Genomic DNA, 26,088 nt, shown 5'->3' on the forward strand with positions numbered 1-26,088 from the left:
GAGGAAAACACAGAGGGTTTATTTTAGAAGGTAATGGTCAAGGAAAACCCTTCAGTAGGACCTGGACCACTGGCCGTGTGAAATATCACCAAGCAGGTGGAAACAGGGTAGGCACCTCAGTGAGAGAGGGCAGGGGCTGGCCAGTGCGAGGTTTCGAAAGAAAGCAGGCCATGTGGCTTCTGTGCAGACTAAGTATGAGGGGCGGGGGCTTGACATATAACTGGGCAGGTACCTAAGGACTACATAGTTAGGGCAGGGCGTTCACAGACATCGTGAGGAATGAGGATTTAACTTAAAAAGCAAGCAGAACAGTTGAGGAGTTTTAATATTCCAATCTTAGGTTGCAGTAAAGCATTTGACAGTTGAGTGGGAATGCTCTGGAGGGGTAAGATTGGCGGGGAAGAGACCGGTTCGGAGGTTCTTGTCACAGTCTAACCTGGAAGATGGTAGCTCGGGTAGTGGCAGTGGGTGAAGAGAAGACTAGGCCTGATTAACTGGGCCTGATGATTTCACATTATGGGAAATAGGGTTGTTAAGGATGCCTCATGTTTCCAGTCGGAGCAACTAGTGGATAGAGGTGCAGTCTGTGCAGAGAGATGGTGCAGGAACAGGATGGCTCTGGTTAGGAGGATGCGGTGAAATTTGGAGATGTGGAATTTATGTAGCCTGTCGGGGCAACCAGCTGGGTAACATTCATGATGAGCCGCCCGGTGCCAGGCAGCCGTTTGCCGACGTTTATTTTAAAATCCATTCCCTCTGAACGTGATGCTGCTCTTTCTAAGACGCAACTGATTTATGTTTCTAGATGTCGATGAATGTGCTACTGGAAGCGCCTCCTGCCCTCGATTTAGGCAGTGTGTCAACACTTTTGGGAGTTACATCTGCAAGTGTCAGAAAGGCTTCGACCTCATGTACATTGGAGGCAAATACCAATGTCACGGTAATGAGCCTCAACTATCACTTTGTGTTGCTTCTTCATGGGACGCAGGAAGCTCTCTTACCTGTGGTGGTGACTGGGAAATCAGCGGCAGGGGACGGTGCTGGCATTACATTAAACAGAAGCCCCGTGCAACCATTTGGTGGTTCTGGATGCATGGGTACTTTGTTTCTTCCATTTATCTGCTGGTTTTACGTGGACCTTCCAAAAAATATTTTTTGTTTTGAAACTCTATATATTTTTGATGTCTTCCATACTTCTCTCCCAAATAAACTTCTTCTTTTCCTACTTCCTGATGCAGATATAGATGAATGCTCCCTTGGTCAGAATCATTGCAGCCGCTTTGCTAGATGTTACAACGTACACGGGTCCTACAAGTGTAAATGTAAAGATGGATACAAGGGTGATGGACTGAATTGTGTGTGTGAGTAATGCTTATCTCCCGGCTCTGAATTCTAGCAGGAAATACAGGGTTACATGAAGGGCATTACTGGGAAAGATGAAGAACAGGATTAATTATCCAAAAAGTAGACTTTTTATAGCTAATTATGTTAGTCTATATTTTCTGCAAACAGGCAAATCACTTGCTCAGGTATTTTTAAAAAGTTAAAGACTCAGTAATGCATTCTAATCTTAAAAGCATTCAATTCCTTTGCTAAAATGTCTCAATAGCTTCCCTTTGGCTGGCAAGAAATGATGGAGCTCTCCCTGAGAATTTGATTTTGTTATAATCAGAAGTAAATGTTTGTCATTAGCATTACATTATGAAAATCTGAATATATATTTTTTGGTCCTCTGTTTTATGTCTTCTAATTCTACTATTAAAAAATCATTCCGATATTTATTTTCTCTAAATTTAGGACAGTTTTGCTTTTTAAATCCTTATAAGCTCTGTTTGGCATATGGCTATGTTAGTAGATAAACATTAAAAAAATAACCTCCAAGATGAAAGTTTTACAAATTCAAGGCCATAATTTAGCATACATTTCATATGACAGTAGATAATTTTTAAAGCTTTGGAGTAAAATATTTACTGAAAATCATGAGCCTTGAAATCATGGGAGTTAAAGGATTTTTGAAGGGTCATGTAGTCATACTCCAGGCCTGGAGTATACTGTTCTAAGAAGATTAAATATTAATTCCTTTTGGTGACAATAATCACCGAAAAAGATTCCACAGATGATCACAGTGACCTCGGAAGTTTTTTTAAGCAGTTGTATAAATAGTAAGGGGGAATGCAAACAAACTTCAAAAATATACAGAACATTTAGGGTGCCTGGGTGGCACAGTCGGTTAAGTGTCCAACTCTTGGTTTCCATTCACGTCATGATCTCGGGGTCGTGAGATCGAGCCCAGTGTCTGGCTCCACACTTAGCGCAGAGTTTGCTTGGGATTCTCTCTCCCTCTCCCTTTGCCCCTCCTGCTCGTGCTCTCTTATTCTCTCAAATAAATAAAATCTTAAAAAAAAATATGGAATACTTAATGTATTTTGCATGAGTTGAATTTACATAGAGTATGGAAGAGAAAAGTATTAGTCTTTAGATTATTCAAAACATGATTTTATAGTATATGTGTGCCCTAGGGACACTTAACATAGATTCTGAACAAACATTTCTCATATTTTAAAAAACTTAAAATGTTTCTACATTTTAAAAATCTCAAGGATTGTTTATTTCCATTTTACAAATACTTGAAATTCTTTGTGTTGTAAATAATACATATCCATTACAGAAATACCAGTATAATTTTTGCATATATCTACAGGATGAATATGTGTATGAATATATATCTATATATCATATACATACCCACACATAGTTGTTATTTGGAAAACAGCATGACTTACAGTCGGGGAATATTCTAAATGTGAAAAGTAAGCCTAGGGGCGCCTGGGTGGCTCAGTTGGTTAAGCGACTGCTTTCGGCTCAGGTCATGATCCTGGAGTCCCTGGATCGAGTCCCGCATCAGGCTCCCTGCTTTGGAGGGAGTCTGCTTCTCCCTCTGACCCTCCCCCCTCTCATGTGCTCTCATTCTCTCTGTCTCAAATAAATAAATAAAATCTTTAAAAAAAAAAAGTAAGCCTAGTTATCATGAGATATTCTAATGTGTTTTCACAATTTGATTCCACAACCGAACTTTTAGAGAGACACACTAATTTAAATCTTTTGACTCTTTCAGATATTCCAAAAGTCATGATTGAACCTTCAGGTCCAATTCATGTACCAAAGGGAAATGGTACCATTTCAAAGGGTGATGGAGGACACAGTAACTGGATTCCTGATGTTGGAAGTACTAGGTGGCCTCTGAAGACACCATATATTCCTCCTGTTATTACGAACAGGCCCACTTCTAAGCCAACAACAAGACCTGCACCAAGGCCAACGGCAGAGCTGACCCCACCCCCATTCACAGAACTTGGAACATCTCCACCCACAACAAGCCCGGAAAGCCCAAGCACCAGACTGACCCCTGCAACACCCATTGCCACCACCTCTCCAAGATGGATTACGGTTGACAACAGGATACAGACAGATCCTCAGAAACCCAGAGGAGACGTGTTCAGTAAGTCATAGAAATGTTAGCACATATTTTGGAGTTTTTTTTCTAGTTGCGTTGAGATATAATTGACATACAGCACCATCTAAGTTTAGGGAGTATAGCATAATGATTTGACTTACATATATCGTGAAGTACTGACCACAATAAGTTTAGTTAACATCCATCATCTCATATAGGTACAAAAGAAACAGGAACAGAATTTTTCTGTGATGAGAAGGCTTTGGATCTACTCTCATAACAACTTTCATATAAGTACTACAGTAGTGTCAACTGTAGTCATAACATTGGACATTATATCCCTAGTACATACTGATCTTATAACTAGAGTTTTGTACCTTTTGACTACTTTCCTCCTGTTCTCCCCACCCACCCACCCACCACTGTTGGCAATCAAAAATCTGACCATTTTCTGTAAGTTTTTTTTTTTTTTTAAGATTTTACATATAATATGTGAGATCATACAGTATTTGTCTTTCTCTGTCTGACTTATTTCACTTAGCATAATGCCTCAGGTGTATCCAGACTATCTCAGATGGCAGTATTTTCTCATTTATTTAAAGGCTGAATTGTGTATATATCCCATTGTGTATTCATACCACACCTTCTTTATCCACTCATCCATTGATGGACACTTAGGTTGTTTCCATGTCATGGCTATTGTAAATAATGCTGCAGTGACCATGGGAGTGGAGATATCTCTTTGACATAATATTTTCATTTTCTTTGGATAAATATCCAGAAGTGGAATTGCTGGATCATGTGGCAGTTCTAGTTTTAATTTTTTGAGGAACCTCTATACTGTTTTCCATGGTGGCTGCACTAATTTACATTCCTACCGACCGTAAAAGAGGGTTCTCTTTTCTCCACCTCCTTGCCAGCATTTGTTATCTCTTATCTTTTTGATGATGGCCATTCTAATAGGCACAAAGTGATATCTCATTGTGGCTTTATTTCCCTCACAATTAGTGATGTTGAGCCTCTCTTCATGTGTCTGTTGCCCATCTGTGTGTCCTCTTTGGAAAGCTGTATATTCAGGTCCTCTGCCCATTTTTAATCAGATTGGTTGGGGTTTTTTGCTATTGAGTTGTATGAGTTCCCTGTGTATTTTAGATATTAGCCCCATATCAGATGTATTGTTTTCAAATATTTTTTCTCCATTCCATAGGTTGTCTTTTCATTTTGTTGATGGTTTCTTTTGCCATGCAGAAGCTTTTTTGTTTGTTGCAGTCCCACTTTTTTTTTTTTTTTTTTTTTTATTGCTTATGCTTTAAGGTGTCATATCCAAAAATTCATTGCCAAGTCCCATGTCAAGGATTTTTTTCCTATATTTTCTTCTAGGAGTTTCATGGTTTCAGGTCTTATGGTCAAGTCTTTAATCAATTTTGAGTTAATATGTTTATGTTATATAAGATAAGGGTCTACTTTCATTCTTTTGCATGTGAATATCCAATTTTCCCAGAACCATTTATTGAAAAGACTGTCTTTTCGCCATTGAGTATTCTTGGCTCCCATGTCAAATATGCTTGGGTTTACTCCTGCACTATTGATTTTGTTCCATTGGTCTGTGCATCTGTTTTTATGCAAATACCATACTGTTTTGATGACTATAGCTTTATAGTATAGCTTGAAATCAGGAAGCATGATGCTTCTTGCTTTGTTCTTCTTTCTCAGGATTGCTTGGGCTACCCAGGGTCTTTTGTGTTGGCACATTTTTAATAAGCTCTTTACAGTGGCATTTCCATCATTGGCCATGCCTTGAATAAGAATGAAACATAAAAAGAATTAGCTGTACAAAGTATAAGTCATATGTCTTTATTGTTAAATATTATAAAGAACTGTATAAAAGGCAGTCAACTGGGCAAATTACAATGTGTGTAGAAATGGAAGGAATATCACAAAGTCCTATGGTAGATCTCATTTCCTATCCAGTATGGGAATTCTCCTAACATACTTAGATTGAGTCAAAAACTCTCAGAGATGGGAAACCTAACTATATCACATCCCATTTAACTTTTAATCTAATTTAACTAAATTCAATCAGTAAACAATTTTGAGTGTGTTTTAGAATTCCAGGCCCTGTATTAGGCATTGGATTTACAAAGATAAAACAGATAAGGTATAATCTGGTGGGAAAGATAGTTGCCCAGAAGATAACTGGGATACTGTGTTAATGAAAGAAATTAGAGCACCTAATCAGTCCTCTGGGCAGGAAGTATTGGGGTGAGCGGGGGCAAAGAGCTTGAGGAAAGACAGGTACTATAGTTCATGGGAACAGCACAGCAAAGGCACAGAGGTAGGAAGCAGGCTCACATAAGCAGTAACCTGCCAGTAAACCTGTCCCTTGTGTTTGCTGTGCCCTGGTGGTTGGATCTAGAAGACTGGAGCTGGATCAGATCAGAGACCCCAGATTTTCAGTGGGTGAGTGGGTAAAGGATGGTATCACCCATAGAGATAGAGGCTAGAGGTAAAGCAGCAAGTTTTGAAGGAGGAAGAGGTTGTTCCCTTGCTAGCGGACCAAGACAACTTGCAAATGCTCCCTGTATTTATGTCATGTGTCACCATGCTTACTGTTAGGCACCTTTGCATTCACTCCTCCTGTCTCCTCTTCTTTTCCCACTGCTCCCTGACAGAACCAAACTTTGCTTCTTTATATTGAATACTTGTGCAAATTTTTTTTTAACAGGCGAAAAGAACACTGACATTTGTGAATTTTTAAGAGAAGATTCTTTTTGCTTGTATGTGACTCTCAAATTTCTCTTCTGTCCATTTGAAGAGAGATTGAAATTCTCTAATTCTGATATAGTTGTAACTGTGTATGTTTTAGGCAATAAAAATAATTTTTAGAGGAATCCGATAGTAGATCCAGTAATATGTTTTACATTCACATATGTTTTATTTGAAAAGGTATTTTTTTAAAGATTTTATTTGACAGAGCGAGAGAGCACAAGCAGGGGGAGTGGGACAGGGAGAAGCAGGCTCCCCACTGAGCAGGGAGCTCAATGTGGGGCTGGATCCCAGGACCCTGGGATCATGACCTGAGCCCAAGGCAGACACTTAACCGACTGAACCACCCAGGTGCCCCGAAAATGATTTTTTTTAAATCTTTCTCCTCTTTGCCTCCCTTCCTTTCCTTTGTTCTCTCTCAGCAGTGTCTCTTTCTTTCTCCTCTGCTTTGTTTTGTTTTCATCTCTTTGTGATCATATAGTGGGATGTTTATTCATGGGTGCTTAAGTAAGGATAGTACTTATGTTATTCTGTTGCCTTAAGGTAGGGTCATAAAAACTTGGCAACTTAATATAAAAACACACTGTAACATTGATATGAACATCTTTCTGAGTCTTTTAATATTTTCTCATTTTAAAAAGTATGTCTTTCTTGGGACGCCTGGGTGGTGCAGTTGGTTAAGCGTCCAACTCCTGATTTTGGCTCAGGTCATGATCTCAAGGTTGTGAGGTGGAGCCCCAGGTCAGGCTCCATGCTGGGCGTGGAATCTGCTTGGGATTCTCTCTCCCTCTCCCTGTGCCCCTCCCCACTCACTGGTGTTCTCTCTCTCTCTCTCTCTTAAAAAAAAAAAAAAATATATATATATATATATATATGTCTTTCCATTATTCCTCTCTATATCAACACACATATGAATTAAAAGTGTAACATTAAAGTTCACCAACAGAATTTAGCAGGACAAGATTGGGGAAACATGGAGTTCCAGCAGTGTTTGAGAGCACTCATTCTGAGAGAGTGTGATCTTAAAGACATGCCCTGGGAAAGAATTCCCTTGATCAGATGCCAAGGTGGCCACATGCCACAGATAGCATTGCTGCCTCTGGACACTTCCCGCCCCAAATCCGATTCCACTCTTGTTCATTTTCAGCTATAGCGCTGCTTAACATGGATGAGGGCATTTTAGACACTTCTTAATTTACTGTCTTGTGATTATAGCCTATTTTCTGAGTAAGAGAGGAGTTCTAAGTTTTTAATTCAAGACAAACAGCTAGTGTTTATTCACTGTGAAAGCAGAAAGGAACCTTAGCAATGTTTTAGTTCAACACTCTCTCTTCATTGATATTTTCTTCGCTTCTGGCAAAATAATGTCTTAAGCCATCCTTTTTCTCCATGGGTCTGAGAATAGAATTTAACTCTCCCCATTTCATAAATGTTCAGGTGATGTTCATGACAGCCACTGCCGGGCAGTCTCCAAACAGCCCTATACTCTAGTTGTATTTTTCTTTACATTGAAAGATGTATATTTGTTTAATGGAAGAGGTTGTGAAACAGAGCTTCTCTTTATAATGTGTGTTTATGTGCGTAGTTATGTATTGTTCCCTGAGGAAGGACTAAAGCTATTTTAGGAAATCAAGAAAATCAAGGAAAAGGAAATCAAGGAAAAAATTATAACACAGATACATCTCTAACCCAGACTTCTCCCCAAACTTTTCTTGGGTATCCATCTGCCTGTTGAGCCTTTCCTGTTAGATGGAAATACATGTGTCAGACTCTGCATGTCTAATTGCTTCTGATTATCAGCCCAAACATTCTACCCACAGCCTTTCCCACCCCAGGAGATGTCACCTCCGTCCTACCAGTTGCTGAGGCCAAAGAAAGATCTTGGGGTCCTCTTAAACTACTCTTTTTATACCCACATTCAATCTGTGTGGAAATCCTGTTAGCCTTACCTTCAAATTCTGCCTCAAGTGGGAGTGCCTCTCACCATCTCCAGTGCTTGCCTCCCTGACCCCAGCCCTTCTTCCCGGGGAGGACAGGTCCAAATTCCTTTATCCAGATGAGTAGTGGGATAGAGAATTTTTCAGAGTTTTGAAAAGTAATTAGATACATATGTATACTGAAACAGATTAATGTTTCTACAGTGAAACATAGGGATATTTATGCTAATTTGGCTCCCAAAGAGTTTGGTTGAGTTACAGAAATAGCTTTTGGATTTCAGCCTTATGAGGAACAACGGGCCGGTGTCGCAGGAGCCTTTGACAGGTCTCCCTGCTTCCCCCGTGGTCCCCTCTCCACCCAGCAACTAGAGGGATCTTTTAGAACAGAAGTGAGACGTCAGTGTTCAGAGCTGTGCACCAGCACGTGCTTGGCTCCATGTGAACGCAAGCCCGCCCGGTGTCTCACAGAGTGCTACAGGATCTTGTCTCCTCACACTCTGCCCTCCTTGACTGCACTCCAGCCTCCTCACTGATCCTCAAACAGCTCCTTCAGACTTTTGCTCCAACCCTTCCCTCTCCCTGGGACACTCTTCCCCCAGCTCTCAGCTTGGCTCACTCTCTCACCTCTTTACACAAATGTCAGCTCACCAGGGGGACCACCCTGACACCCATATTCAATATTGTGAGCCCTACTAACCACCACCAGCATGCCTCTCTACCTATTGTTTTTCTCTCTTTTTTTTTTAAAGATTTTATTTATTTTTTTTGAGAGAGAGAGACACAGCAAGAGAAGGAACACAAGCAGGGGGAGTGGGAGAGGGATAGAGAGAAGCAGGCTTCCCGCGGAGCAGGGAGCCCAATACGGGGCTCAATCCCAGGACCCTGGGATCATGACCTGAGCTAAAGGCAGACGTTTAATGACTGAGCCACCCAGGCACCCCTGTTTTTCTCTTTTTAATACCATTTATCACCTTCTAATATACTGTATTATTTACTTACTGATCATGTCTATTGTTGTATCTCCCTACTAGAATACAAATTTTTTGAGGATGGGGATCTTTGTTTTGTTCACTGGTATGTCTCAAGAACCTAGAATAATGCCTGGCACATAATTGGCACTTGAACATTATTTGTGGAACAAAGGAATGAATAGATCACTCATAGCATTTTAAAGTAAATTATCATCATGTAATCAAATTTTCTATACAAAAGCTAGCCCGATATAATAACAGATTTAATCCATATTTAAGAATTAAAAAATATTCTTTTCTGATTGTTCCTTATTTTTTTACTGTGGTGCTTCCACCATTTTCCCCTCTCTTTCTTCTCTCCCTTCCTCCTTTCTTTTTAGAGATTGGCATTCTATTCAGTGGATTATTAAATCTGAAAATTTGATGATAATGAGAAGGCAGATGATGTCAGTGTAGATATAATGTCTCAAAATATATATTTCCCTAGCTTCTGAGACTAGCTCAAATAATTTTTGCTTTATACTTTTATTATTTGGAAGTTGGCGTGTATGATGAAAGTTGGCACGTTTCTTTTAATGTGAAAAAGATTTAAGAAACAGCCCCTTAAAACAACATTTCTTGTAGGTGTAAACAAAATATCATTGATGCTGGAATTTTTGTCCTTTTACTACAAAAGAAAGGGGTTCAAAACACAAAAAAAATTTTTTGAAACTTCAAATAAGCAATCCAGAAGGAATGATTATAATACAGCCTTTTCACATTTTAATTTAGGGCCTAAAAACTTTCATCAAACCAACATCAATTAATTATCCAAGTGTGATGTCCTTATGAGTTTTTAAAGAAATCATCCCTGTTATATCCCAAATCTCTCAGGATGACTAAAGTCCCTCACAATAACACATTTTACTGTTGGGATATTCTTTCTCATATTTAATCTAAATTCTTGAAATTGTAGTTTACACCAGTGCAGGATGGTCAGGTAATTGTGGCTGAGGGACACAGCTGGTCAGTGTCTCCAGACTCTCTATTCCTTGTATTAAAGGACACTCTCTGGAAATTACTCAGCTGTCTCTTGTTTGGGCTCGGTAATTTGTTTCATAAACCTTTTCTTAGAAAGACTGTTTTTCAAAGAAAGAGTGTTTTTCAACCCACTTAGCAATCTTTTTGGGTTGCCTTTGAACATCCTTCATTTTTCAAATCTGTCTCAAATGATAGGGTCCAAAGATCTGTAACAGTCACATCTGACCCAATATTGACTGCAAGCGGAATTTCTTTAAATGTGTTTTTCTAATCTAAATCATTTCCCTCTGTTGCCAAGTATAGTCTAGTGCAGATTTGTGGGCAGCCATTTATCCGCCCAATGTTTTCCCCTGAAACAGTCACACAGTGCTGGTACAGGGGCACCTGGTGGCTCAGTCGGTTGAGCGTCTGCCTTTGGCTCAGGTCATGATCCCAGGGTCTCGGGATCGAGCCCCGCGTCGGGCTCCCTGCTCATCGGGGAGCCTGCTTCTCCCTCTGCTTGCCGCTCCCCCAGCTTGTACTCCCTCTCTCTCTCTGACAAATAACTAAAATCTTAAAAAACAAACAATGGCTGGTACCTAGTAGGCACTCCAAAATATTGAATGAAATAAAATTTTATGTTGGAATCAACTTTTTCTCAATCTAAGTTATTCTTCAAATGCTTGAACTAGCTAAATTGAACTTGTTGATTCTGATGGTCTGTTCCCAAATGATCAAAGTTATTTAAGACTATGGTCTTTTTTTTACTCCAATACAGCTTATAGCACAGTCATTGAAAGTAAACATTCTCTAGAAAACTCTCATATACCTCTAATTTTGAGCATGATGTAGGGAAATAGTGTTGAGGCATGTGAAACTGAGGAGTTTTTAACTCCTGCTAAGGAGAGAAAACATTGAACCAGAAGATCCAGTTTCAGTCCTCACCTCTATTATTTATGAATTACGTGACTTTGGACAAATTACTGTGCATTAGCTCTCATCCGCATAGTTTCTGAGACCATTGGGTTGATCTTGGACTCCGGAAGATCTTGGTGGAGGGTGCTCAGGGAGAGCAGAAAGACGCTGGGCAGACTTAGAGCAAGAAAAGCAGATTTAATTGGTGGGGTGGAATGCCTGTTTGAACATCAGAGATATGCTGCAGGGAATTGCTAAAAAGTTGGGAGTTAGACTAAGCACCGAAGACAAAAATCTGGTATCAGAGCAGGTAGGAGCTATCCCAAAGCAAAGAAAAGAAAAACTTTATGTAGAACCTGAAGTAAAGGAACTTAGGGGGAAATGCATTTCTAGTCTAGCAATACAACGAAATATTATGCAGCAATGTTTTTTGAAAAATATTTAATGCCTTGGGAAAACACTGATGTTATAAAAAGGGTAAGTAAAAGATGATACAGAACTGTATATACCGTTTGACCCCAATTAGGCACAAAATACATGTCTACATATGTTCGGAAGAATATAAAAGTTTGGAAGAAAAAAAGCAGATTAGTAATTGTGAATCTATCCAGTTTATGATATTTGGGGTGACTTTCCTTGTCCTTTTGTTGTCCTCACTCAGTGATGTTTACTCTTCCCATTCCCACTGCTGTGGGTCACTGTAATTTATTCTAGGAGATTCCTTAGGAGAGGTGTCAGTGGTCAGAATCCCACTCTCCCCAGGAAGAGAGTGAGCTGTGTGTTTTGAAAAAGTACCCCATGGGATTCTGATTCTCAGTCATATTAATTTTATTTAGAATATACTGGCTTTTAAAAATGCATTAAAGATTTTATTAACTTCTATTTTTAACTTTTCAAAATTGTCTTTACAATTGAGTGTGTCAGACATGCCCAGTTTTAGCTAGGAAGCTCAGATTACTGCAAGGAATGTAAAACCCCTTGGACTAGGAAGCAGATTTTTTTCAAAGTGTTGTCAGAAGCTTTTGAACCAGAATAACCTAGGGTGCTTATTTAGGATGTAGATTCCTAATCCCTACCACACATTTACTAAATCAGACCTTCTAAGGGAGTACCTCTCTGCCTTCGGTGTGTATAGAAGTCACATGGAAATATGTTAAAGTGAAAATTCCGATTCAGTGGGTCTAGGATAGGACCTGAGATTCTGTGTTTCTAACGAGCTCACAGGTAGTGCTGTTGATCTGCCGACCACACTGGAAAGCAGGGCTCTCTGAGCCGTAATGTTCGCTCCAGCCAGTAGTACCGTGCCCTGAATGGGAACAGAGCTAGCCAGATGTGGAGTGTTCAAATGTAGCAGTTGTGCCTACAATGCGGCATGGAGCATCTGGGTCACATAAAGAAGAGAAGTGTTGCCAAATAAAGATTACAGAATATAATGTAATGTGTATCAGGTGCTCTTAGGAGTGGCCTTATCAGAGAACCAGACTCCCTGTTGCTTTGTTATTCTAGGTCCTGAGAATGTGTTGAAATTCCAAGTATCAGGCAGTAAAAAGAAAACTTTCCACTTTAAGATTGTTGCTCTGCTGTGCACTGTGTACGGTTTCCTTTTCTCGCCTGCCTTCTGTGGATTTTACGGAGGCTGTGGCTGGTGTGGTCTCATTATTCTTAGTCTCTTTCCCGATGCTGTGTGGTAATGGGTAAAAGGTTGTTTCTGCGGAGGGGTTTGCTTTCTGGTAAAGACCAGAGACCCTAAGATGCCTGACATCTCCCTGGAGATTACATCTCTGCTGGTGTTTGGAAGGAGCGAGTTGTCGCTGCTTACAGGTCAGGATCTGGTGCGGTGAATTCGGAAAGTTTCCAAGATTTTTGATTTCTATTTAATTTGATTTGATGGTGGCTGGTAAAAAAAAAAAAAAAAAATCGTTCTCCCCGGAAGGTACAGATTGAATTCTTGGTGAACGTGACCAAAGTCAGAAATCAAAAATGTTTTAAGTTGAATGCACATCTGTCTGTAGTGTTGTGAGGAAAAGTACTGTGCTCGTAGGCACTCTGTGATTTGGGGCCTGTTACGAAATCTTCCTCTGCCTTCATTTCCTCATCTGTAAGTGGGGATGATAATAGTATCTACCTCATTGAGCTGTTGTGGGTGCACATAAAACTCTCACCATATACTAAGAATTCAGTACATGGCAGCCAATACTACCTCTGTGGCTGTTGTTGAATTCAATTATATAGTAATGACCAGAGAGAAGCAAATAAAAGGACTGGAAAGGAGCTTCTGAAATTTCCTTAACCCCATTAGAGAAAATTCTTAGCCATATACTGATGACTAGCAAAAAGAAAAGGGTTTCTGGGCTCCACAGAAATAAGCCCTACTTAACTCATAAAATACAGCCCCATTTTGTGTTCAGTTCCGAGTCTATATTTTTATGATGCTTTTATAATGTTTTTTATTATGGGTCATTATATTTTAATATTATTTTCGGCTAACCAGATCCTTTTGAACCAAATCGATTTGCTAGTGTGAGCTATTGGGTGAGCAGAGAAAATACAAATAGAAAGCTAGCTACTTCACATGTCCTTTACTTTTTACCAAATCATTGGAATATTCTGTTTCCTTTAGGTGTTCATAGTAACTAGGTGAACAGTTGTGATGTTAAAAGACAGGATCCCCTCAACTTCTTTGCTGTGTCAGTGGTGACAACAGCTTTTTGAGAGATGAGTCTATCTAGGTGGGAAACATGTTACAGGATGTGTCTGATAAATTTCAAAAATAAAAGCTGTTTTTCCTTTAAAGGAATTTCTTTGGCCTGAGGGCACTGACATGTGTCCCGCACAGCAGGTGAGCTTCTGCAGGCAAATCCCCCACCTTGTGTCCAGCAGCAGCCTAAGATCAGGTACTCTGCTCACCACCTGCTCTGGAATGTTCCCGACAGGGCTACTCTTCATGGTTTCCTTTGGCTTCAGAAGAGGGAGAGAGAACAGAACGTGTCAGGTGTTCTCTTGCTCTGGAAAAGTTGTGTTCTCATCCTTATGGTCATACTTAAAAAAGAACCATCTTTTAGATATTCTTTTCTCCTGGGTTTGCCCCAGTCAGTGCTTTGAGTTGTTCTGAAACTTTATTAAAGGAGAAATAGGTGAGCCATGTAAATTGGGCTCCTTACTGAGTACTGAAGCAGTGTCTATGTTCCACCTTTCACCAGAGATTGATTTTTTCCCAGTTCTGCTCTTTACTCTCAGCCCAAAGGGCTGTCTTTTGAACATTTTAGATTCTTCCTATGGGATGAAAGCTTTGGCAGACAAGGGCTTATTTCTGTGGAGCCCAGAAACCCTTTTCTTTTTGCTAGTAATCAGTATATGGCTAAGAATTTTCTCTAATGTGGTTAAGGAAATTTCAGAAGCTCCTTTCCAATCCTTTTATTTGCTTCTCTCTGGTCATTTAAAGCTATAATGCATGCGTATGTTCTTCATCTGGAGAGGGAAAGAAGGGGCCAGGGGAGGGGGCGGGGGAGAGAGAGAGGCAGGAAACTGCCTCATAAAACCCAGTCATTCATTCCTACTGTGTAGTCTCTAAAAATCCCCTAGGTTTTGCTTTCAGAAAGAGCCTTCAGAATATTAGGAGAGTTACATATGCACCATTCTCTTCCACTGAACGAAAACCCTGACCATAGAAACAATTTAAGACAGTGTTATCTTTAATCTTTTCATCTCACGACAAATGCCAGAATTAGCCTGGGTCATGTCATGGTAACCACCCTGGAAGAGAAACAGAATTTGCAAAGCTACCTTTAATAAATAGTGCTTACATTTTACTATGGTTAACTCTTTGGAAGAAGTCTGGCAGTGGGAGGTGTGTATATAATATTTACTTTTACTTCACAGTGCTTACTCTTAATGCTTTTTGGGTAACAGTATAGTTGACTATTTGGGAAACCTCATTTATGAACACAAGCTATATATTAGTATTATGTTCCTGGGGGAAATATATTTAATGGAAAATGGGCCAAAGGGTCTTTTTAAAGAGATTTCCTGCTTATTCGTGTGGCCAATTCTTCTCATGGTCTCCCAGGCCCTCCAGCCACTGGGAAAGAGTACCAGGTCCCTAAGCACAGTCCAACCACGTTTTTATCCAGTTGTCTGCATGCTTCATACCTGCACCTTCCTTTTATTTTAGTTCGTGCAGAAGGCTGTAAGAAGCACTGGGCAAGTGATAGTGTTTTGGTGGGTAAAACATTGGCCATCGGAAGGAAAAAGTTTAGGAAACAAATCTTTTAAAGACTATATGACCATTCTTTAGTTTATGTTAATTTTGGTCATGATGGCTCTCTGACCTCCACTTTCACCGCCCCCCCCCCCCCATTTATTCTCCATGCTACAGCCAGAACATTGCACTTGACCTGAAATTTTGCAAAGACTTCCAGCTTCTACCAGAATAAAGCCCAAAATCTCTACAGGGCTTTAATCTGCCCACATCTGTCTCTAGCTTCATTTGGTGCCCTTCCTCCCGCAACCTGCCTCCCCACCTGTGAGCTCTAGAGCTGGAAGGATGTTTGAGTTCCACACCTTTTCATTCCCTAGGGCACTAGCTCTCAGTAATGCACCCTTCCTGTCCTGGTGTGAGCATCACTTCTCAGAGATCTTCGTGCATCTGTCCTCCCCAGGCTAGCTTAGCCAGCCCCCAGGCCCCACCCCCATGCTCACACAGCCTCCTCTACTTGTCTTTTAAAGCATTCATTACCTGGGGAAATTGTTAGAGGTCTGTCTTCACCTCTAGAAATTAGACCCCTTGAAGGCAAGTGTATGCACATTGCTTCACAAGTTCTTAGCCCAATGCCTTGTACCCAGTGGATTCTCTTTCTTGACTGACTGGAATAAAAAGTGGATAGAATAGAGGGAGGATGGGTAGACAGACAGACAGTAGAGGAATTGTATTGTTAGCATTTCTCCTATCCTTTTTTTAATCTCTAAAATTATACCATTCTAAGAATTAATGGTCCAGTTACTACACAGTATCAGATATGTGTTTGTTTTTTATAAAATAGATATATTGCATAGTTAAAGTGACTATTAGCTAAAACGCACAGCAGGGAAAATAATTAGAAGAATCATGTACAAGTATCTATTCTGGTTATCTATTTTTAGGCAAGGCTAGTCATTTATTTTAATATTTTCTACATTGATTAAACTAGTTCTCTTGAATCAAAGAATATGTACAAATTCACTAATATATTTCAATTTCATAGCCTCACATTTAATAACAGGTACCAAGACTCTATTCAGAATTCTCTTTGAGGGGCCTGAGTGGCTCATTCGGTTGGGCGTCTACCTTCAGCTTGGGTCATGATCCTGGGGTCCTGGATTGGAACCCTACATTGGGCTCCCTGCTCAGCGGGGAGTCTGCTTCTCCCTCTCCCTCTGTCCCCCCCCCCCCCCCCCCAGTGCATGTGCTCGGTCGCTCTCTCAAATAAATTAAAAAGTTCTGTTTGAGCAATCAAAATACAAGTAACAGACATATAGTTGCTATGGGGTAGAGGTCTATATATGTGCTCTCACAGAACTCTCTATGTTTTAGGTACTTTTTTTCTTCTACAACAGAAATTTTCTTTTTATGAACAGTCCTAAAAATATACAATTACAAAAGACAAAGCAAACCGAACAAATGGGAAAACATCACTTTCATTTCCAATACTCAGACCACCATTATTAGCATATTGGTGTATTTCTTTTTTTTTTTTTTTTAACCGAGGTATAATTGATCTACCGTATTAGTTTCAGGTGTACAATACAATGATTTAATATTTGTATGTATGTTGAAATGATAACCACAATAACTCCAGTTAACACCCATCATACTTTGTTACAAAATCTTGTGATGAGAAATTTTCAGATTTATGCTGTTAGCAACTTTAAAATATGCATTGCAGTATTACTAGTTATAGTCACCATATATTATATGGTCACTGTATATTATATCCCTATAATTTATTTACTTTATAACTGGAAGTTTGTAACTTTTGAGCCCCATTTGCCCACCTTTCACCCCTTGCCTCTGGCAACCAATCTGTTCTCTGTATCTATGAGCTTGTTTCTGTTGTAAAGATTCTATCTGTGAGCCAGACCTTGTGGTATTTTACTCTGACTCATTTCACTTATCATAATGCCTTCAAGGTCCCTCCATGTTGTCACAAGTGGCAAGATTTAATTCCTTTTTATAGCTGAATAATATTCCTCTGTGCATATACAGACCACATCTTCTTTATCCATTCGTCAGTGGACACTTAGGTTGTTTCCAGATCTTCACTGTTAGAAATAATGCTGCAGTGAATATGAGAGTGCTTATATCTTTTTGAATTAGTGTTTTTATTTTCTTCAGATAAATACCCAGAAGTGGAATTGCTGAATCATGTGGCAGTTCTAATTTTAATTTTTTCAAGGAACCTCCATACTGTTTTCCATAGTGATTGCACCAATTTGCATTCCCATTAACAATGCACCAGGGTTCCCTTTTCTCCACATCCTTGCCAACATTCATTATTTCTTTTTGATTGTAGCCGTCCTAATAGGTGTGAGGTGATACCTCATCAGGGTTTTGATTTGCATTTCCCTGATGACTGGTGATATTGAGCACCTTTTCATGTACCTGTTGGCCTCTGTATGTCTTCTTCAGAAAAATGTTGATTTAGAACTCATTTTTTAATTGGATTTTTTTACTATTGAATTGTAGGAGTTCTTTATATATTTTGGGTAGTAACCTCTTATCAGATATGATTTGCAGATATTTTCTACTTAGTAGCTGGCCTTTTCATTTTGGTGATTGTTTCCTTTGCTGTGAAGAAAGTTTTTAGTTTGATATTGTCCTACTTGTTTGTTTTTGCTTTTGTTGCCTTTGCTTTTGGAATCAGATCCCGAAACTCACTGTCAAGACCAATGTGAAGGAGATTACTGCCTATATTTTCTTCTAGGAGTTTTATGTTTTCAGATCTTACATTCAAGTCTTTAATCCATTTTGAGTTCATTTTTGTGTATTGTGTAAGATAGTGGTCCAGTTTCATTCTTTTGCGTATGGCCGTCCAGTTTTCCCAACACCATTTCTTGAAGAGACTCCATTTCCCCATTGCATGTTCTTGGCTTCTCTATTGTAAGTTAATTGACCGTATATGTTTGGGAGGGGGTGTTGTTTTTGTCACTCTTGTTTCTAGTCTGTTGTTTTGTTTGCTTGTTTTTCTTGTACATAGTTGAGGTCATACTGCTTGAATGACTTTTTCCCACTTCTTATTTCACTTAGTATTTTCACATAAACCATAAAATATGCAAGGGAGTGGGGTGGTGAACCTTCTCCTGACCCTTCAGTGGAACACTCTTAGCAATCCATAGCGGTGTGAGAAAGGAGAAATAGTTGAACAATTTGGCAGAGTTACAGAGTAGAGTACACAGAATTGTAAGAACTAATAGCTGCTGAGCATGTCAGGCCTCTAAATTCCTTGGAATGTTTCCCCATGAACTGCAGTGAGGGTGTGCTTGATCAACTGCTGCTGAAGTTAGTATTTTAGGCACTTGGTTTCCAAGAACTATTAATGAAACATCTGGCACTTTGCAAGTTGTTAGATGACTAATTCTTTGAGATGCTGTTTTCCAAGTGTGTGATCTCCTCCCTTCCTTTCTCTTCAACCTCATCCCACATCACTTTCCCCATTTCTCAGCATCTTTCCTATAGGCATCATGAATGCCTTTCTGTAAATGTTCTGAGCACCTTCTTTGTAATTGCTGTCTGAAACACTCCCTTTCCCCCATCCCCCCCCAACACTTTGCTTTTTGCTTGGAAGTTTCCACATTCTTTCCCTCTTGGTCTAAATGGTGCTTCCTTAGTGAGGTTCCCCTTGATCTCCCTTTATGACCAGTTTATTAATCTGAGTAGAAGTCACCCTCATTATATTAATGCATGCAATGGATTGTTTAAGAACACTTCTAATAAGATATTTCTAAGAAGGAGTTTGCAAGCTGTGTTCACACAGTGTTATGTCAGTAATGGAAGTGATACCCACTAAATAAGCATAAAGTGTTTAAGTACATTTGTAATACAGAGGTTTCTAAGAACACATCCTGCAAGCACCATAGAGAACAGTGTTATGTAGGTGGAAACTGCACCCATTCTAGGAAGAATGAAGTGATGAGTTCACTTATAACATAGATGTTTCTAAGCTACTTGCAAGCTTCCTATGACAAGTGTTATATCAGTGACTGGAAGTTATCCACATGTTGTAATATATGTATTATAGTGTTAAGATCACCTGTAATAAGGATGCTTCTAAGAACAACAACAACAAACAAAAAACAGGCCCTTTGTGCCAGGAAACCTTTGTTCAATCCTCCCTCTCTATACCAAGACTCTATTTACCATGTAACAGTCCTTCAGCTAGAAAAAAAGGGGGCTGACAAACTGCCATAATGTAGCACCATCCTATGGTACTGTAAGATTTGAGCTGTTCCAATCCAGAGATAATTTGTATAAGTTACAAGAGAACAAAAAAATGATTGTTCTATAGAATTTTTTGAACTTTCTCTATGTCATGAGAAATGAAGCATGTTTGCCTACAACTTTGTAATATTTTTAGTAAATAAGAGGCAGTCTCCCTCTTAGAGTCCTAAAGGAAGAAAGGAAAGCTATAAATGCATTGCCATGAGTCATTGGGGTGTACAAGAAGGTAGCCAGTTACCTCACCCCCTAGGGCACCTGTGATGGCGGTGTGTCCCTAAAGCTTGTCTATTGACCAGCTTCTCTTCTCCCATCCCTTTCAGGCTGGGTATATGCGAGTGTATGTGTGGGGGTGAGGGGGGTGGGGGGCAGGGAATGGGTTTTCACTGTTTGGACTTCTGAAACAAAAAGGGAAAAACTTTAAAAGTAGAAAGCTAAAAAAAAAATCAGTGCAAATATTATGGGATTAATTTAAAAAAAAATCTTGCTAAAAATAATAGGAATAGTGTTGAAAAAGAACCCTCTGACTGATATCTGTTGCTTGGCATTCGACTTCTTTTACTCCCTGCCTTATAAAAATATAGTTAATGAGGTTCTGGCAAAGAGAAGGGAGTAGCCCTAGTCTTTGGTCAGGAATTCCCCTTCTCGGATATTCCCACATACCCCCCACCCTCCAACCCAGTTACTCTTCAGGACATCGTCTGGTGTTTTTCCTTCACAGCCCTCATCAACATTTAGAATTGTAGTGTGGATTTATGTTTAGTGTGGTTTAATGTTTGCCTCTCTAGTTCAAATGCAAGCTCCCAGAGGGTCAGGTCCTAGTTGGTCTTGTTCACCCCTTTAGCTGTCTCCCTGGCCTGCCATGGTACTTGGCATATGGGGGACAAATATACATTGAATAACTAATGCTTTAAATGACTCTTTTTAAAAAAGTAGATTTTTTTTTTAAAGATTTTATTTATTTATTTGAGAGAGAGAGAGAATGAGAGACAGAGAGCATGAGAGGGAGGAGGGTCAGAGGGAGAAGCAGACTCCCTGCCAAGCAGGGAGCCCGATGAGGGACTCGATCCCGGGACTCCAGGATCATGACCTGAGCCGAAGGCAGTCGCTTAACCAACTGAGCCACCAAGGCGCCCAAAAAAGTAGATTCTTAAGCTCTGTCCCAGTTGGTTCATTTGAGGAAAAGCGTTGACAAAATGAGTTTCTGATAAGATTTTCACATCCGTGCAGTAAACACTTATTGAGGATCTATCACCAGGTCAAACCTTGGAAATGTCACATGAATAAGGCACAGTTGATGCCCTCCAGGACCTCAGAAACTAGCAGAGGGACACACACACATGTATGTGAATAGCTGCAATTCTCTATAGAAGAGTGTAATAGAGGTGTGCACATGAGCCTTTGGAGAGTACAAGGAGGAATGATTTAATTCACGTGGGGCATGAAAGTTTTCAGCCAGGCATGATATTTACAGTGGGGAAGACGGGAAGAAGAAGAGGGAAATAGGCAAAGTTTGGCAGGTTAATTAGTAGGAACAAGAGAATCCCAAGCTGGGGATGGGGCCAGAGATGTGAAAATGAATGGCATGATTTGGACAGTATTTTGTGTGTTTTGGGGGCTGGGTTGTGAATGCTGCATCAGGGAGTTGGGATTTGATCTTTAAGGAGCCAGGGAACCCAGCTGTGGTAAGAATTGTAGATGGAGTACAGCAGTGGGCAGCCTTCACTGGAGGGGAGTTGATGCTGTGGTTAGAAAGTCAAACCATTCACTGCAGTTGCAGGCATTTTCCATTAAAACCGCCTTCATTTAGAGTTCATAATGTATCTTTCATAGAAACAAGTTCTAGAATTTGACAGAGGTGAATATTTTGCTAGAAACTGGTAGCTCGTTTAAAACATATTTTCCAGGCAAAGACTTTTTAATGTATTTTTATGTTGTATTTTAGAAACTTTTGGAAAACACTTTTAAAAATTGTACTCAGATAAACGTTATAGTCCTAAGTCCCTATAGAATAAACATCATGAATCTTAGAGTGACATGTAATGAAATATTTTGGATTCTTCCAGATGTGTGAAATGCCTAGGTCTTCTCTTCTATGCCCTGGTTAAGGCCTGCATCTTTATCAATACCTCACCCAAACCAGACCAAACCTCTCTCTCTTGCAGTTCCACGGCAGCCTTCAAACGACTTGTTTGAAATATTTGAAATTGAAAGGGGAGTCAGTGCAGATGATGAAGCAAAGGATGACCCAGGTACATCCTTACATTTTTAGCATGTTATGACATTTTATTGTTTCCTTCCATTTCCTGAAAATGACTTTTAAATTGTAGATTGCTTAGTTACATCTGGGAAAAGTGTACTTTTTTTTTAACAACTTGGTTTCCTCTGAAGTCATACAGTTGTTGAGTGAAAATAATTACATATCATCATCATCTTTTTAAAAAAATATTAAAGCAGCATTTAAACTATGAAGAGGAAACCCTATTTTGTAAGTGATGATGTAACAAGGTCATAATTTGGCAACATTGTTGTGTTCTATTTTTACAGCTGAACACACATGCACAGTTTTTCTAAGGAAGGATTCATGTGCTCTTCCTTTTATCTCATGGAGGGAAGTTCTGGTCGGATAGTTAAGTGTGGCTAGAAGAGAACAAGTGTACAGATCGATAACCCTAGTTCACAAATTTGTTTTTACAAATTGTGCCATTGTGGTCTACTCATCTTTCTGGTCGTTTTCTTGTAGGTGTTCTGATACACAGTTGTAATTTCGACCATGGGCTTTGTGGATGGATCAGGGAAAAAGACAGTGACTTGCACTGGGAACCAGTGAGAGATCCAACAGGTAAAACCAGTTAATCTCTATCAATTTGATCCTGTCTGGGGACCTGGTTTTAACAATCATGAATACTGTAACATATCTCTGTTTACCCTCTTTATTCAGTAAAGAAAGATCTCGCCCAGCATTTCATATTGCATATTTTTTAAGTGAACTAGTCAGCAATAAACTAGAATTATATTATGGGAAGACACTAGTTCATTAAAAGACCATCTAGTTTGGCTAAAATTAACAAGTCAGGAAACGACATGTTGGCGGGGAGGCGGAGAAAGGGGAACCCTCCTACACTGTTGGTGGGAATGCAAGCTGGTGCAGCCACTCTGGAAAACTGTATGGAGGTTCCTCAAAAAGTTGAAAATAGAGCTACCATATGACCCAGCAATTGCACTACTGGGTATTTACCCCAAAGATACAAAAGTAGGGATCCGAAAGGGTACGTGCACCCCGATGTTTATAGCAGCAATGTCCACAATAGCCAAACTGTGGAAAGAGCCAAGATGTCCATCGACAGATGAATGGATAAAGAAGAAGTGGTATATATATACAATGGAATATTATGCAGCCATCAAAAGGAATGAGATCTTGCCATTTGCAATGACGTGGATGGAACTGGAGGGTGTTATGTTGAGTGAAATAAGTCAAACAGAGAAAGACATGTATCATATGATCTCACTGATATGAGGAATTCTTAATCGCAGGAAACAAACTGAGGGTTGCTGGAGTGGGGGGTGGGGTGGGAGGGATGGGGTGACTGGGTGATAGACACTGGGGAGGGTATGTGCTCTGGTAAGCGCTGTGAATTGTGCAAGACTGTTGAATCTCAGATCTGTACCTCTGAAACAAATAATGCAATATATGTTACGAAAAAAAAAAAAAGGTAGCGGGAGGGGAAGAATGAAGTGGGGGAAATCGGAGGGGTAGACGAACCATGAGAGACGATGGACTCTGAAAAACAAACTGAGGGTTCTAGAGGGGAGGGGGGTGGGAGGATGGGTTAGCCTGGTGGTGGGTATTGAGGAGGGCACATTCTGCATGGAGCACTGGGTGTTATGCACAAACAATGAATCATGGAACACTTCATCAAAAACTAATGATGTAATGTATGGGGATTAACATAAGAATAAAAAAAAAAGACCATCTGGTTTCTAAGTAAAACCTTTAGGCTCATTCTAACAGAGAATTTGAGTTATTTGTTGTGCCCCATTCCCAGGCATGACAGAAATAATATAACACCAGCCCTGGTTGTCATCCCCAGTTGTTTTCTCAACTTTGTCCTTTTTTAAAAAGATGTGACACATAGCAGAAAGACACTGGAAGTTTGTGAAGTTTTGAATATTTCTCTGGAAAAAAATTTCCACCTAACTTAGATGCTGGAGAAATTAGTTATAAATTACCACCATTTATTCCACAGGAGAATGTTATTAGAGAGGTAGATTTAGACATAGTTCCTTGGAAAATTAACAGACTTTTAAATTGTATGCTTCCTACTGACATAGTGTTTCAGTGCTTACAAGATGTTTTGTCATCTTGTTTCAGAAAGCAAAGTTACACGTTGTTGTTGGTTTTTTTCCTCCCCACAGTAATTAAATCTTTTATGGGTGGGGCCAATTTAATGGGAGGGTGAGGAGTTAAATTTGTTTTCTTCCTTTTATACTCCTGGTTCTAGACTTAAGAATGAAAGATACAAGACATGAAGAAAAAGTGTGTTTTTTGTTTTAAAAGCCTAGTTCTTGAATAGCATCTCAGGTATATAGATAGAGCACAAAACATACAAAAGTTAACTTGAGGGAAGATATGCTCTGTTAAACCAGTTCTTAAACTTCAGGGTGCATACAGATCAGCTAGGGGCCTTGTTTAAATGTAGATTTTGTTGTATGCCTAAATGCTCCTTGGAGATACGTATGGTATTAGTCCTTGTTGCATGTTGTGAGTACAGAATTATTAAAAAAATTAGCCCAAAAATATATTAGATCTCCCTAAGGTGAAAATAGAACAGATTTTTAAAAACGAAAATTTGAGGGCACATAGGTGGCTCAGTCAGTTAAGTGTCTGACTCTGGATTTTGGCTCTTTATGGTCTCGGGGTCCTGGGATCGAGCCCCACGTTGGACTCCCCACTCAGAGGGGAGTCTGCTTGTCTCCCTCTCCCTCTGCCCCTCCCCCCACTCATGCACACGCATGCTCTTCGAAATCTTAATAAAAATGAAAATTTGAGGTAAGCTTTTAAAAATATGAATATTCAGTAAGTTCAAATGGGTTTTTAGATTTCTTAGATATAAAATAAATTTTAGTGGGCCCCCCCAATACACACAGTGAGGTTCCTCTCATTTAAGCTTGACTCTGAGGACATTATTATTAATGTCACAGATATCTGTGGATAAGAGAGAAACCATTTATTTAATATCTACAGTAGTCCTGACTCATTCATCATCCTATTGGTTCAGTTTAATCCTCTCACCCACCCTGTGATGCAATACTGAGGCCCAGAGGTTGTATACCTTTCCTAAGGCCACAAAGCTAAAGAATGGACTTCATATCTAGGCCTCCCTGTACTTCGTGTGGCCTCCCCCCTACACTTGTGTGTGTGTACTGTCTGCTTAGCAGATCTCAGGCCTGTAGATTTGACTGACCACTGACCTGAAGTCGTTGGCTACAGGATGAAGCATCTTTGACAGTCACGTAGGATAGAATAGTGAACGTTGTTCATGGTCATGATGAATAACTCTTTCGAGTAAGGTACATTGGTGAGAGCTATTCATGCTAAACTCAGAGGACCTCATTATACTTCCACAGAGGCATCCAGTGTAGAAAATCCATGTAAAATTCTTGATTTTTAAAATTTCCGTATTCTGTTGTAGAACCAGGTTTGTATTTTAACACTTTGTATTATTCATTACATATGTAAATGTTTACATTTGTGGTGATCCAAGTTCCACTTGCCCTCTGCTAGAAAGAGGTGATTGGAAATTAGAATGGTAGACCAAAAAATGTGAAACAGTCATTTGGCGATGATAGCATAGAACAAATTGAAAGGAGGTGGTGGCTGTTTGTGTGACTGGGTAGCTCCTGATGATGGTCTCTGGCCCCTAAGGGGGGCCATTCTTTCTTTGCTTGTGTCGCTTCCCCTCTTCCCTTCTGCTGATAGCTAGGATGCGAGAGGAAGTTAAACAAGAGGGGTGAAAGCCTTTAACATTTTAACGAGTAATTACTCAGTTTGAGTGAAACCTGTGTCATCACTGCCAAAAAGTTAGGTCATTTCCATAGAAATAGGGTATTTCTTCCAGAATGGCAAATCCACTTTGGTGCGTTCTTTCTGGTCTGAGAAGAACAGAGATAATTGTAGGTCACTTCCAAGAACACGACCTAGATGGAAAGGTATCTCAAAGCCTGTGGGAAAACAAGTAAAGAAACCAGAATGTTCGGCTCGGAAAAGAAATAATGGAGCAAGACTGCTCTTCAAATATTTGACCAACAACATCTATCACAGTTATTCTGGAACCACAAGGGGATGAGAAATCAGATCAGTAGGTAAAAGCTATAGGGAGATCAATTTTGGTTCACTCTCAGAAAGAACTTGCCAATCGTCAGAGCTGTCTAAAGAGAACAGGATGACTTGGAGGCGTTTGGGTGACATGTAGCAAGATGTTGTTTTGAGCATTGGATAAGTGTTGGATTAGAAAATCTGCTACACCACCTCTGAGAGCCTCTGACTCAGAATGGAATGCTCCCAGGTCTTCCCAA

General features: G+C 39.8%; 1 protein-coding gene across 7 annotated transcripts in view; it reads left to right on the plus strand.

Annotated features, from left to right (window-relative positions):
- The window catches only part of NPNT (nephronectin), a 78,627-nt gene that overhangs the window by 43,536 nt on the left and 9,003 nt on the right, over nt 1-26,088 (plus strand). For all 7 annotated transcript variants that reach the window (XM_045880633.3, XM_045880636.3, XM_045880638.3 and 4 more), the window contains 5 exons: nt 806-940; nt 1,239-1,361; nt 3,116-3,499; nt 21,678-21,764; nt 22,256-22,354. In XM_045880633.3, coding sequence (XP_045736589.1) covers nt 806-940; nt 1,239-1,361; nt 3,116-3,499; nt 21,678-21,764; nt 22,256-22,354 — 828 coding nt within the window. The remainder of the gene's footprint in view (nt 1-805; nt 941-1,238; nt 1,362-3,115; nt 3,500-21,677; nt 21,765-22,255; nt 22,355-26,088) is intronic.

This window comes from Mirounga angustirostris, unplaced genomic scaffold (genome assembly GCF_029215605.1).
Source record: "Mirounga angustirostris isolate CCGP_5_RB_7025 unplaced genomic scaffold, mMirAng1.0.hap1 SCAF_2, whole genome shotgun sequence".
Lineage (NCBI taxonomy): Eukaryota > Metazoa > Chordata > Mammalia > Carnivora > Phocidae > Mirounga > Mirounga angustirostris.